General features: G+C 49.0%; 2 protein-coding genes across 4 annotated transcripts in view; one reads left to right on the forward strand and one right to left on the reverse strand.

Annotated features, from left to right (window-relative positions):
* Nucleotides 1-15,118, forward strand: part of NOTCH1 (notch receptor 1) — a 787,535-nt gene that overhangs the window by 119,690 nt on the left and 652,727 nt on the right. The gene's annotated exons all lie outside the window — the stretch shown is intronic.
* Nucleotides 12,590-15,118, reverse strand: part of CDK5RAP2 (CDK5 regulatory subunit associated protein 2) — a 108,237-nt gene continuing 105,708 nt past the window's right edge. For all 3 annotated transcript variants that reach the window (XM_066610710.1, XM_066610711.1, XM_066610709.1), the window contains 2 exons: nucleotides 13,673-13,719; nucleotides 12,590-12,718 (listed from right to left, as the gene is read on the reverse strand). In XM_066610710.1, coding sequence (XP_066466807.1) covers nucleotides 12,659-12,718; nucleotides 13,673-13,719 — 107 coding nt within the window. In that variant the 3' untranslated portion in view covers nucleotides 12,590-12,658. The remainder of the gene's footprint in view (nucleotides 12,719-13,672; nucleotides 13,720-15,118) is intronic.

Below are 15,118 nucleotides of genomic sequence, written 5' to 3' on the forward strand. Positions count from 1 at the left end.
GTCGCAACCCACCAGTCAGGAAGGCGCTTATACCTGGCCCCTTACGGGGCAAGCTGATGGCAGCAACTCGATCCCCAGGATTGTGCTGCTTCCCTGGGACAGAAGGATATTTTTTTTAATTACCCCTGGCAGCTCTGGCTTCCAGGGGCTACGGGGAGCGCTGCGGACACTTCCACAGGGCTCGCCGAGCTGGGAATGAGTAAAAATAGCAACTGGAACCCACTGCTGGTTTTGTGATTGAAAACTGGAAATGGGTTCTGATTTTTAGCTATTTGGAGGCTTGGGGAGCCCTGTGGGGGGTGTCTGAAGGGCTCCCTACACCTCCTGGAGGCAGACATGGCTAGGAGTAGTTAAAAACAAACCCCTTCTGTCCCTGGCAGCTGTGCAGTCTTGCGTATTGCACATTCCCCCCCTTCCCCGCCCTTGCAAAGGCTTAGATGGTTCCCAACTTCTGGGAACCACTGCCCTTGAGCATCTCCCCTGGCAAGCTTCTGCTTGGAGATCTCCAACAAGGTAGAATCCACCAACTCCCTTGGCAGTCTGTTCCACCAAACCATCCCTGAGTGTCAAGAAGTTCTTCCTGAGGTCCAACCAGCATCTCCTCGCTTGCATTTTTGGACCCACTGGATCTAGTTCAGAGGCAGCTGAGAACAGATTGGTCCCTCCTTCCGTAGGAAAGCCCTTCAGGTCTTTGAAGAGCGCTTCATAGCCCCTCCCAGCCATCTCTTCTCTGAGCTAAGGCCCCTCAACCTTTCCTCGTAGGGCTTGATCACCCTTGTCGCTCTTCTCTGAACCCAGTTTGGTTCAACCCCATATACAGCTGTTGTATTCAGGTGCAGCAGACTCCAAAAAAAAAAACAGGGCCTGATTAATTCCAAAAGTCATTTTTTCTGATTACCTCCAAGCATCTATAATTTAGCTACTTAGTGAAATTAAGTCGGCATCTTGCAAGACAATGCGCAGCGCATTTGACAGCCCCTCCCCCTTTGATTAGACGGAGGCTAAAATTAAACCTAAATTTTGGCAGGTTGCTTTTTTATGACTCGGGTATTGGGCAAAAGATGCTGGGTTTTGGTTCCTCTCTGTCCGAAACCCATGGCAGGGATGAATAGATCTCCCAGAATACAATTTTCTTAAATCAAAAGCTGATTGTTGAGTATCGGTTATTGACCAATTGACTATATCAGTGGTTCTCACATATTTAGCACCGGCACCCACTTTTTAGAATGAGAATCTGTCAGGACCCACTGGAAGTGATGTCATGACCGGAAGTGACATCATCGAGTGACATCATCATCATCGGGAGGAGGAGGGAGGCTGTCACGTGTCCAAGAAGGACAGATTGCAGTGCAATCCTAACTTGCGCTGGAATAGGCAGGCTGGCGGGCCTGCGCTGTGTTCAGTGCGAGTTTCCGGCTGTGTGCGGTTCAGTCTGAGCCAAGGGGAAACCAGAGGAGAGCTGCAGCAGCCCCAGTACGGCTACTTCGGTCTGCACCACCCGAATCAGTGGTGCAGATTCGAGCAGCCTGGAATTACCCCAGGCTGCCCAGGAACTGGTGTAAGTGCTGGATCCTGACCCCATCTCCTGCCCACCACTCCTGGGAACTATTTGCCCTCCCCTGCCCTGAAACGTCTCCCTCCCACCTCCTCCCCGCCCTCCCCTACACCCCTCCCGGACCCCTGTGCCATCTGAGCTTAGCTGACCCAAATGACTCCCTCCCACTGTGCCATCCAAGCTCAGCCGACCCAAACTCACCTGTCTCCAGGGCCTGCGTCAGTACAGGGAGGCCAGCGTACATCCTTGCCCACTCTATCTAACAAGAATATAAGAACAGCCCCGCTGGATCAGGCCATAGGCCTATCTAGTCCAGCTTCCTGTATCTCACAGCGGCCCACCAGATGCCCCAGGGAGCACACAAGACAACAAGAGACCTGCATCCTGGTGCCCAAACTTGCCAGCTGAACATAAGGACATAAGAAGAGCCCCGCTGGATCAGGCCATAGGCCCATCTAGTCCAGCTTCCTGCATCTCACAGCGGCCCACCAAATGCCCCAGGGAGCACACAAGACAACAAGAGACCTGCATCCTGGTGCCCTCCCTTGTCAGATGAACATAAGAACAGCCCCACTGGATCAGGCCACAGGCCCATCTAGTCCAGCTTCCTGTATCTCACAGTGGCCCACCAAATGCCCCAGGGAGCACACAAGACAACAAGAGACCTGCATCCTGGTGCCCAAACTTGCCAGCTGAACATAAGGACATAAGAACAGCCCCACTGGATCAGGCCACAGGCCCATCTAGTCCAGCTTCCTGTATCTCACAGTGGCCCACCATATGCCCCAGGGAGCACACCAGATCACAAGAGACCTGCATCCTGGTGCCCTCCTTTCCATCTGACATAGCCCATTTCTAAAATCAGGAGGTTGGACATACGCATCATGGCTTGCAACCCGTAATGGATTTTTCCTTCAGTATCTACCCAAGATACTCTACTTACACAAAAGTCTTTGACTTGCGCTGGCCAAAAGGCACTTAGGATTTCACCCTTGCTCAAATTTCTGTTCAGTATATTTATATACTGCTTTAAAAAAAAAAAAAAGTAGTTCACAAAGCATAGCAGAATAAAGAATAAATGGCTCCTTGTCCCCAACTACAGCTCACAGATAAACATGCCTAGGCTAGGATTATATGCAAGACATCAATCTCATTCTATCCCTTATGGCACAAGGATGTCTTAACGTTGTGTTGCTTAATCATGTAATCGTGTCATGTGTAATTTGAGCACACTGATTCTCTTGCAAACCTGCTGTGTCCTAAGGCTAGGATCTGATGGCAGACTCTGTTAAGAGAACTGCCCATCATGAGTAACCACCCTTGTTTAGGATGCTGTAAAATGGTTGGCAACCTTCAGTCTCGAAAGACTATGGTATAAGCCTGCAGCACCTGGTATTCCCAGGCGGTCTCCCATCCAAGTATTAACCAGGCCTGACCCTGCTTAGCTTCCAAGATCAGACAAAATGTGGTTGGTTGAATCAGAGGTGTCACTAGGCCAATTTCAGGTGGGTCCCCATTCATTTCAATATTTTATTTTTTAAATGTATTAGACTCTTCTGCCCAGGTTTGTGTCCTTTGGGTCTTTGCAGGGAAGATGTTGCATAAATCTCCAGCCCTCCTCCTTTCACCAGGGGGTGGGTCAAGCCAGTTTTTGTTCCCATTATATGGTAAAAAAAACTCCTTACTATTTTTTTTTACATTTCCAACACATCTGACATATCTTTGTACATCTCAGCTAACTCGCTTGGTGTCATGCACCATCTGTAAATCATCTTATAAACATTTTTCCTTGGTGTTGACATTTAAAGTAAATGTCATCTGCTTTATCCATAACTTTTTCCATAGAAAGCTCCTGACCCACATTCTTTACCTTGTTCATCTTCTGCTTCAAATTTCAGCAACAACTTATAGACCTTAGACATTAAGAGCATTTGTGGATGATTATGGTTTTAATTTTAGAAAAACCACTAAAATATGTGAGTTTGGTGATGCTTAAGATGAAGGGGTTTGGTTATTTGCAGGTTTTAAGAAAAATAGATGGAAAACTGAAACTTATCCAAGAACAGGTAAGGTTGATGAAAAAGGCTTGGGGGTAGTGGTGGATAAAAGTGTCGACCCAATGTGCGGTGGCAGTAAAGAAGGCCAATTCTATGCTTGGGATCATTAGAAAAGGTTGTTGGCATCCTTCAGTCTCGGAAGACTCTGGTATTGCGCTCTGAATGGTGGTTCTGGAACAGAGTGTCCTCTCCAGTGTACGAAGCCTGGGTAAAGTAGTTATGGAGGATAGACTGTTACCCATGCAGCAAATCCCCACGTTGCTGAAATGGTCCAATGGAAAGGCAGAGGTCAATACGGTTGGTTCCAGCGGCGTCGCAGGAGTTGCCAGAACGTGACTGTGTTCAGCCATGAACTGCCTCAGGGACTCTGGCTCCGGATTTTGCTTCGAGGTTGACTCCTGAAGCCTTTTCCATAACTGGATGTAGCCACAAGGCAGTGGAGGTTTGGGATCAGAGTTTTCCTTCTCTCAGATGAGCTGCCTTCCCAGGCTGACGAGCCCCATCTACCCGGTGGCTGTTTAGTCGCCTCTTACGACAAGTACAGCCAAACTGAGGGCCTATTCTTATCCCCAGACCCCAGGGGTCAAGAAAAGGTATTGAGAACAAAACAGCTAATATAATGCTTACAGTAAAAAGTATGAATTGCATGTTATTGCCAAAGAATTATGTCAAAGTCTGGAATGAAATCAAAAGAGATGTTGTAAGATCAGAGAGACTGACCTATTTTAGGGAAGATGTCTGTTATTAACAGGAATATATTACCCAAAATGCTGTTTCTCTTCCAGACTATACCAGTTCTGCTCTCAGGTAAACCATTTGAAGAAGGGCAGAAAGAAAAGACAGGACACAATGGATATGGCAAGGGGAAAAACCAAGAGTAAAATTTAAGATTTTATTGCACAATAGAAAACTGCTGAATCTGGAAGGACAGCATTTTTGCAATAGCCTCAGGACTTATGTGATCTTTCCATCACCCTTATACAACCCACAGTTTGAGTGGGGCTTCTAACTAGGCAGCTGCCTCTAGGGCTTCTAAAAACTTAAGAGAACTAATGCTAAAGGTATTAAACCACATCATTCCTAAACACCCCAAAGTTTAAGAACACCATAGCCTGCTGTAAGGAAAAAAGAAATATTGATGGGTAGGCAACAGTGGGATTGAATTCTTAAGACTGCACTGCTCTTGAAATGGTAGCCCAGGGTATGGGGCAACCCTCCAACAGTCTGCCAGCCATTGCCTGTCTGAACTCCCGGCAATCTTGGCCCCAAGAGAATAAGCCTGCACCCCCCCTTTCCAACAGACACATTCATCCCCCCATTGAGCTCAGTTTAAGGTTTCTGTAGGGTCTAGCAGAGCTTTGGATTCAGCCAACCAATCAAGAACTCGATATATTTTCAGCAGGACTGAAAACAGCAAAGGCTCCAACTTTGTTGCAAGGTGCAAAAACCAAGATGTTACCAGGGATCCTAGATGTTACAAGAGATCTCAGATGATGCACTGTAATCCCAGGTACCAAAGCAAACTCAGTAGACAGCAGTGATCAAATCCAGGCTTTTATTGTAAATCCATCAGCAAAAGATTGTAAATCTATCCACGTCTCCAAAGGAGACTGTGTGCATCAGAAATGGGGAGAAGAAAAACCCCAAAGGAGACTGCGTGCACCAGAAGTGGGGAGAAGAGAAGCGTGTAACGCCTCCTTTAGCTGACTTGTATTACAATCTGGGGTTCCCTCCTTGAAACACATACATTTTTCTTTGGAAACAATTCATTGGTGGGTTCAAAACATCTGTTGTTTTATAATAGGCCATCTTATACATCCATCATCTACAATATACCCCCAGCAGTTTGCCAATGGCACTGCACACACAAGTTACCTCACCTCATAACCATCGCATGATCCACTGTGGCCTTCATGTGCAGCCCGTGAAATGCAACATACTTGCCATTGACGTCACGGTGTGTGTGTGTTCATCTAAAAACTGCTGCGAAATGATTTTCTGTGGGAATCTGACCTTTGATGTCAACCTGAAAATCATTCTGGTGTGAACCTTAAACCTTTTACTGCTGTTAGACTACTAACATGAAATATGACTACTTGCTAGTCACATGTGTGAATGCACCAAACTGGTTCTGGTGTGTAATATTGTTCCAGCGTGTGTGTGTACAGCCTGTTGCTCTAATAATATTATATAACTATCTGTTGTTGGCATCCTTCAGTCTCGAAAGACTATGGTGTCACACTCTGAATGGTGGTTCTGGAACAGTGTCCTCTCCAGTGCGTGAAGCCTGGGTAAAGTAGGTATGGAGGATAGACTGTTTCCCATGCAGCAAATCCCCCCTCTCCACGTCACTGAAATGGTCCAATGGAAAGGCAGAGGCCAATACGGTTGGTTCCAGCGGCGTCGCAGGAGTTGCCAGAACGTGACTGTGTTCAGCCATGAACTTCCTCAGGGACTCCAGCTCCGGATTTTGCCTCGAGGTTGACTCCTGAAGCCTTTTCCATAATGGATGTAGCCACAAGGCAGTGGAGGTTTGGGATCAGAGTTTTCCTTCTCTCAGGTGAGCTGCCTTCCCAGGCTAAGGAGTCCCAGCTACCTCTTACGACAAGTACAGCCAAACTGAGGGCCTATTCTTATCCCCAGCCCCCAGGGGTGGGCTTATAACTATCTACATATGCTTATATATGCAATCTCTGAACTTAAAGCAATGTTAAAACTTCAAGCTGAATTTCATACTGCATTTTTAAAAGTACCTCGGAAATTTTTTTTTTTCTGTGCTCTGAAAACAAAGGAACATTCACTGTGCTTGCATTCAAAAGTATCAACATTGTTCTAAGAGAACATCTTGTGGCAGGCTGCCCAATCCCAGCCAAATGCTTGTGAGACTCAAGTTGAACATTCAGAGAGAGATCAAAAACCAAGCTGTTTATATTTCAGGTAAGCATTATTGCTAAACTTCTACTGATAACACCTTGTATCAACTTGACTTGTCTACTGTACTTATCTGTTCACAGGAGTTTCAGCTTGGTAGTCTCCATGGATGCCCACCTTAGGAGAATCCAGGCTCCAGGAGGCAAATGGCAAGGCAAATGGCAAGGCAAATGGCAATTTGTTATCTGGTGTGCTCCCTGGGGCATTTGGTGGGCCGCTGTGAGATACAGGAAGCTGGACTAGATGGGCCTATGGCCTGATCCAGTGGGGCTGTTCTTATGTTCTTAAGGAGGAAGGGGCACCAAAGGGTCCTCAGATGACTTGCTAAACAAGGTAGAACTTGATTGCCACCCAGGACCTGCCAGAAAAAAAGTTAGTTGAATCTCAGGATTCTACCAGATGCTTTTCAGCTGTGTTCATCCTCACCTCCTATCTGCCTTCTCCTGGCACCTTGGGATAAGAGGGCTTCCAGCTTTCACCCTGTAGCCACTTCTCTAGACTTTCGACCAAACCTCTTTCTCTCTACCATGAGCAATGTGTCCAAAGCATACAGGCCCCGGCTCAGCAACACAACATTAAGACCTGCTTGTGCCACAAAGGATGGGATGAGACGGTGTCTTGCAGGGCAAGAACCTATAGAAGATGGCAGCCTGCAAGGACATTTGTCCAAGTCTGGAGGCAGAAGCCTGTCCCAAGCAGGTTTGCTCCAAGCTCAGTCCCCCCCCCCCAGCTCAACAAGGCTTATGAGAGCCCAATCCTACGCATGTCATCTCCTAAGCATACCATTTGATGCTTAGAGGCTTCCTTCCAGGAAAGTGTGGCTAGAATTGTAGCCTTAGCTCCCTCTGTCTCCTACTCAAGAGGTGACCATACTGAGGACTGATGAACCCAAACCAGACCAAACCAGGAGGACTTGAGTGAGGTGCCCACCAGCCAGTGCCAGGGTTTCCAGGCTGCTCCTGCACCCTGGCTGTTTGGGAGCAGAATGAGACCGCCCCCCCCTCCAAAGCTACTCCCCCCATCCCTAGCAGAAGTCCTTGCATGGCAAGTATTGGGGCAGGGGGCTGCATTCTTCTTCCCCAGCAGGAGGACCCAAAAGGTTTGCCTTAGTTAAGCAGAGTCTCCTCCAGTAGTCCTTGCTACCCCCAGTCTGGTACTCCTAGTCCTACTACTAGGAAGTAAGTAACTCAGCCTTGCTACAGGACCAGCAGTCAAGCCACTCCGCTCCCTGCACTGCGAACAGACAGGTCCTTGCCCCAGTCCTCGTTAAGGGGGGGGAGCCCCCTCCCCACCTCCCCTCTTGGACACTCACCTGTAGCAGGTGGGGGTCCCTCCGCAGAGCAGGCGATGCCTAGAAGGGGGGGCAACGCGAGTCAGCCTCCCAGCTGGCCAGGAGGGAGGAAGGGAGGGCAGGAGAGGAACCGGGGAGAGGGACCAGAGTCCGGGAGGGAGTCCGGGAAGGGGGAGGAGCGGAGGGACCAGCAGTGCCTCCAGCAGACGCGCGAGGCCAGCGATCCGCTTTATACCAGGGGGGCCCCGATCCTGTGCGCACTTACGCCAGAGGGCTCCTCCTGGGGCTGGATGGGACTCCTCGCGAGTAGCGCTGCGCCAGGAGGCTGCAGGGCGGGGTGCACGTCCCAGGGAGGGCTCCTGATGGGCTGGCACGGGGCTGACTCGCGAGTAAACGCAGGTGGGAGGCTGCCACCCTGCGTGCACTTGACTGGGAGGGAAGGGGGGGGTCAGGAGGGAATTACTTGTGAGTAGGTGCACCGTGCTGAGGATGGGAAGTTGAGTCAGGACATTGGCTGGGGCTCTCCCAGGGATCCAACCCGGCCTGGGGTCTTTCTTGCCCAGAGGTGCTTGGAGGCTGGCAGGACCTGAACCCAGAACCCGCAGCCAGGAAAGTGCTGAGCAAGGCCCCCCTCTGCACAGAGCCTCACTGTAGCCTTGTAGATGCTTAATTTGGGAGGAAAGCACGCCAGCCACGCCCAGTCTACTCAGAAGTAAGTCCAACATAAGGCTTACTCCCAGGTAAGTGTGTGCAGTAGAGGACTGCAGCCTTACTGCAGAGTCTGCGCATATTCCCTCTCCGCTGTGCAGCTCACTGGGGTGCTGTCAGTCTGCAACCCTCCCTCAACCTAGCCTACCTCGCAGGGTTGCAGGGAGGACAAAATGAGGCAGGAAGGTTTCAGGAAGGAGGGGGGAAAAAAGCAGGCCCCCTGCTGGAGATGCTAGATAGGAAGCTTTCCTGTGGGCAGGCACGGGGTTGGACTAGATGACCTTGTGGATCCCTTCCAACTTGCTGCAAAAGGAGTTTGCTTTCTTAGGGCACAATCCTAACCGGGTCTACTCATAAGTAAGTCCCAGTTTGTTCAGTGGGGCTTACTCTCAGGAAAGTGGTTAGGACTGCAGCCTAACTCTCCTGAAGCCTTCCCCTGCCATAGAGCATTCGTGCACTGAGGCCAGCTAACAGCACTATGCTTCGGCGCTATTAGGGGGTGAAGCTTCTAAGGTGTGGGGAAGAATTTTTGTTCCCATTTGTCCCTCCTGAAAAGCAAAGGGGGTGTGTTTTGAAGACAGACCCTTTGTCCTTGCCGGGGGATCCAGGGCCCCTTTTCTGATGGTACAACCAGCGCATCGAAACAGTGTGCAAATGAATGGCTGGGGGTCTCTGTTGCTGTCTGGGCTGCCATGAAACCCAGAAATGGAAGCTGGGAAGAAGCAACCAGAGAGAGAATGATGACGCTGACTGGGGGGTAGCTCCCCCCCCCAAAAAAAATAATGGGAGCAGTTTATTAAAGTTTATTAAATACACAAAAGGGAACTGCAAAAAAAATCACACTTTCTTACACCATATATCATGCAAACCGACCCAAACAGAAACAGCCACTTTTGAGCATCCATGTACCGTATGATTCAACCCCAAAAAACAGGTCCAAAAGGCATCTCTCTCCAGCCTTCCTAAAGCCCTGAAGTGGCCTTTGTTGCACCCATGTCAACAACCACAACAATCGCACATCCAAGCTGTGGCATCGCTCATAGGTAACCTGGCGCATGGTGGAGGTACCCCCTAACATTTCGTTCTGAATTTGGAGGGCCTGATGCGTGAACAGGGAAGGGAGGCTCTCGAGAAAACAAGTTGTCCAAGCCTTAGTGCTTCCTGCAGCATAAGGGAGGGGGAGAGCTCAGTGTTTGGGGTGTTGTGTATTTAGATCTGTCAAACCCCAAACCCTGCTGAAAGAAAATGCAAATATTCCATGAGGATGGACAAGTTCACGCCCTAAATAGGAATTCAGATTCCAAATCAGTGGTTTATCAGTAGTTATTTCTCCAAATAGGGTCCCGGGAGGTTGGGAGCCATGGGAAGCAAACAGGTCCTGTGGCTCCCAAGCTCCCTGCATACCTCCCTTACATTAGCACTTAGAAGCTTGTCACTATGTCCCAGCGTGCTGGAGAAATTTAAGCACATTTTAAAATGCTTGTGCTTGCGTTCCCCTCCCCCGGCAAACCCGGTGGTCTTAGAACGCTTCCCCCCAGCGTTAAGATTGCATTACTGCTTCAAGGGGTTTGTTCCAAGCAGGAGCTACGGGGGGTCCCCATCCAACATGGGCCCATGGCAAGGGATGCAGAAGGGTTTGGTGCCAAAGGGAGTTTTCCACATGGAGCAATAGTGGCCAGGGGAGCGGGGCAATCCCGATTCTGGAACAAGAGTTTAAACCTCTACGCATCAGTGCTCCACTAACTTTTATGGGGCAAAACCTCCCATCAAGCAAAGCTCAAGGCTCTGTTTACCATAACCTGTCATTGTGGTTGTCTCTTGTGAGCAAAGGTGAACAGTCCCCCCCACCCAAAGCATTCCCCCCCCCCACTGTAGCTCATTTTAACCCAGGTAAATTCCTGGCAGCTGCTTCCCTGGGGCATTTGGTGGGCCACTGTGAGATACAGGAAGCTGGACTAGATGGGCCTATGGCCTGATCCAGTGGGGCTGTTCTTATGTTCTTAAACTACAATTCCCAGGAGGCCTTGCAGGTCTCCTGTTATCTGGTGTGCTCCCTCTGGCATTTGGTGGGGCTGCTGTGAGATACAGGAAGCTGGACTTGATGGGCCTATGGCCTGATCCAGTGGGGCTCTTCTTATGTTCACACACTGAATTCCCCCCCCCCCAGCACAGTTTGGAACAACAGTTTTGCAAAACAAAACAAACCACATTGCTCCGGAATATGCCGGATACAGATAGCGGTAGGCATAATTTATTAAAGTTTCACAGGCTGGCGGCCCCCACCCCACCCAAAAAAAATCCATGGGGGCAGATTCCCAAATGCACCTCGTTCAATTGCACCAGGATGCAGTCACAAGCAACATCTCAGACGAATGCCATAAAAACGGTGAGGAAAAACCAGCCAACACATTTTCTTGAAAGCACCAGACAAGGAGTGGGCCAGAAAGACTTTCCAAACTGGAGGTGATAGGGGAGGATGGACTTGCTTTGTGCCAGTGATGTTGCTCACTACATGTGCTGTCTCATGCCCACCACAGAAGGCCCTTTGATGGCCCTGTGACTGTATAGACTGGCAGTCGAGAGTAAATTCAGGTGAGCCCTTTCTGTAGATAAAAAACACAATCTGTTCCTGGATTGTTCCTAGTAAACACAGGAGCTGTTTACTAGAAAGTAGCCATATGCTGGTCTGGGGGCAGTTTCTTCTGGACCCTGGTAGTTGGCGATCCCCAAAGTGTGGTTCCCAAATGTGTGCTGTGACACCCAAGGGGCAAGGGTGTTGTGGCTCACTCACCCTATCACCCCCACCTGGGATCTCATTTGGGTACCGCTCTCCCGCAGCGCGCCAGATTGTATGAGAACCAAGACAGCAGTGATCGAACCTTGTGAGATTTGGGTTCCACCATCTCGGTTCGCATGAGATATCACGAGAGATGAGCATTGCCATCTTGGATCGTTTTTGAGATTTCGCGAGGTCCAAGCTGACAGTGCCTGGCTGAGCCAAGAGGAGGCTGCAGGTGAGTCGTGACCCAGGTAAGCTTGGGAACCACTGCATTCAGGTAGCAGGATCTCCCCCCTCTGGACACAGAGAGCCACATGCAGACCTCAGGACTGGTTCAAGATGCCAAGCTCCAGGGAGGCAACTCCTCTGTCCATGTGCAGAGTTTTTTTTTGGGGGGGGGCAGGTGAGCTTATTGAATTCCACACTGTGGCTATTCCTTTTAGCGAGAGCTACAGCTGGGAGAGGGGTTGAGAGGACAGCCTTTCCTTTCACATACAGCTGTTCTCTCCCTCCTCACCACAACCACACTTAAATTTTGGGGTAACGTAAATCAGGCAGTTTTTTTGCCCCCAAAAGGTTATGTTTCAGAGCTTTTCGCTATGCAGGAAAGAGGCAGCAATTCTGGGGCTCCCCCAAAGCCAGCATCGCCTCACAAAACGGATGCCCGACTTTCGTTCACTTCCCTTTGCTCCGCCTACAATTGCCGGGACTATCCAGATTTAGAAGGCTGGTTGCCTCGTCTGTTGGGTTTCAGCAAAGCCACTCAAGCAGATAATGACCACACTTGAAGCATTTTTTCTTTCTTTCTTTCCAGGTTTCCCACATTCCAGAAAAGCAACCAGGCAGAACGTACCAAAATTAAAAAGGCGGGCGGCTTTTTGTTACCGCTCTTAGTACCGAAGCGGTGTTGTCGTTGCATTTCGATTTCCGGCACAAGCAAACCTAGTACCGCGATTACAAAAACCAGGAACCGTTCTTGGGTTTTGGTGTGAGAAAACAGACTGAGGCACATTAAAAAAACAAAACAGGTTCAGTCCCCTTGGGCGGCCGTGTCCTCTAGCCGATCTCAGTTGCGGTCACCGTTAAGTCAGCATCACAACCTTGTTACACAAAACCGGGTTAGACGAAAATGTGTTTCAAAGGTTCCATTTTCCAAAGGCTTTTTGTTGGGTTTTATTTTCTGGATTCCGTGCCGGGAACAGCCTTTGTGAAATGCAATAATTATTAAGGCCTTGAGAGGAAGAAAAAGCCAAAAAAAAAACAAAAAACAACAAAACCAGTCAACAGAATGAACTGGGGAGGAGGAGAAAATGGTCTTTATTGGGGACAATTTGCCTTCACAAAACCCTCGTCTTGCTGAGGCTGTAGGTCGATTTTTTGTTCTCAGCTGGTTGTACCTAGGAAGAAAAAAAAACAACCTGAAGTTAGCGGAAAGGAGGGACTGGCGGTCAACAACTTTAGGTACAACAGCCTAGAAAGATGGTCAACTTGCACTTGGGCCACACAACTTCAGAGGACAATAGGGTTTCTTCCACACCAAAAAGCAATTTCGATAAATGTAGAAAGCTAGCATGGCAGGGAATGTTCCTCACCTAGCTCTCTCCCTGGCGCACTCATTCTCCCAAGACACCTTGGGGACGGGGATGACAGTTCAAAGGCATCTGAGAGATGTTCTCCAAAGGTTCTAGAGCAGGGGCGCCAAACATAAGGCCTCCAGGCTGCTCCCAGAACCTCTTTATCCGGCCCTCGTGATAACTGGATTCTAACAACGCTGCGTGGGGAAGAGATCAGGGATGGCAGATGAGCAGCGATAGGGAGGCAGGCAAGGGAGACCACAGGGTGACTTTGGAAATAGCGATGCCAACGGAATGGGTTAGAAGTCCCCGGATCAGTTCCTGCAATCACGGGTGAAAAAGCATCTTGGGCCACTGTCTTTTGCTAGCGCTAAGGCCCTGGAAGGTCAGCCAAAGTGAGCTGGACATCGTTGCACGTCCAACAATCTGACCAAGGCAATTTTGGAAGCCATTTGCAGAGTGAGGAAGGGCTCAAATCTGCACTGCACTGTCCCCCTGACCTCTTCCTCTTATTCTAGGATGCCATCTCATTTATGTCCCGAAATCCATTGCTAACTATTAAAGGCCGAGCCATTTTATCTGGATCAACGCACCCCCCTCGATTCATGCAACCTGCACCTTTAAAGAGTACAGAGGCACCCCCCCCCCATGTATGGGTTGCAAGAAAATATGCGCTAAACAAATGACAGCAATTTATGGGGCTCGTATAAAATCAGACTAGCTGCAGGCAAGAGTAACGATGGGGCCTAATTAACCAACGTGGCAGTTTTTACTTACTTCCAGGTTTCCCCTCGCCTTCCTTAAAACATCGTGAGTTAGGGCCACTGTAAAGATAATACTCTCTTTTAGTGCAGGTATTTTATTTTATTTTTAATTGTCGTTAAATACGTGCAATTTTGCTTACAGCTCAGAACAAAACTGGCTCCGGAGAACCAACACACGCATCTCTAATGACCGGCAAAGGGATCAACACAAATGACAAGAGAGAGCTTTGCCAGGAGTAGCCATATAACCACCGACAACACTTTATCTTAAGATAATAATATTGCCTTAATCCCAGTGCTTGCACGTTGGGTTCTAGGAAACCAATGAGAAACAGAGGACTCCAATTCATGCATCCATAGAGTATACATATCACGAGATGTATAAAATTATGTAGGGGGTGGATAGAGGGTAGGGGGTGGATAGAGGGATGCTCTTTTCCCTTTACCATATCAGCAGAACCAGGGGACGTCCACTGATTCTGAACGTTGGGAGAGTTGGAAATATTTATTTATCCGGTGCAATTAAGCCGTGGAACTCCTTGCCACAGGATATTTGTGATTGCCTGGGTGCCTAAAAGAGGACTGGACAGATTGACAGAGGAAAAGTCCATCGCAGGTTCCAAGCAATGATGACTAAATGCAACCTCCTGGTTTTAGAAACAGACTTTCTCTGAAAGTAGTGACAGGACGCCTGGTGGGTGAGGTGCAGGAAGCTGGACTCACCACTGGAAACTGGGGGGAGGGCTGGAACCCCATGGAAAAAGCAGCTGCTTTCCATTCAGAAAGCAAGTCCCAAATTCCAATCCTAGTTAACAGTAGAGCAGAGGACTAGACTGCCTGGCTAGACTAGACTAGACTGCTGCTGCCAGTCAGTGTTTAATACTGAGCTTAGATGGCCCAAGGACCAGGCTCGGCAAGGCAGCGACTTCCCATGTTCCTCTTGACAATCCAAAATCTTGTGTCTCCTTGTCATTTCAGGTTCAAAGAGAGCACATGGAACCCACAACAGGGCTTTGCTTCTCAGCCTGTCCAGAGAGTGAAATATGCGACACAAATGCTGGCTTGTTTGCTGTGTGCCACAAACAGGGAATCGATGACACGCTGCAATTTGGGTGCTTTCAAAAACAAAGTGACTCTCAAAGCCGAAACGCAGGGACGCCTGTAATTCTCACAATCAAGCAAGGCTTGCTGCAAATTGGGCAGAGGGCTTCGTGCGGAGGCAGAGTAATAAGCAACGTTTCTGATCAATTCATTTCCTTCTAAAAAACCGACTTTTTAAATTTTTCTTTTTGACCATCAGGCGTTACACAGAGAATTACAGACTCCCCAGTCACAATTGCAAGGCAGCCGCAGGCCTGAGCAAAGCTCATGGAGAATGGTTCTTTTATTTTGGGGGGGGGATATTAGGAGAATTAGGGGCCAGAGGAATTTATAACAGGGGGTCCATTTTGCTCAGGTC

The sequence above is a fragment of the Tiliqua scincoides genome, chromosome 16 (assembly GCF_035046505.1).
Source record: "Tiliqua scincoides isolate rTilSci1 chromosome 16, rTilSci1.hap2, whole genome shotgun sequence".
In the NCBI taxonomy this organism is placed as follows: Eukaryota; Metazoa; Chordata; class Lepidosauria; order Squamata; family Scincidae; genus Tiliqua; species Tiliqua scincoides.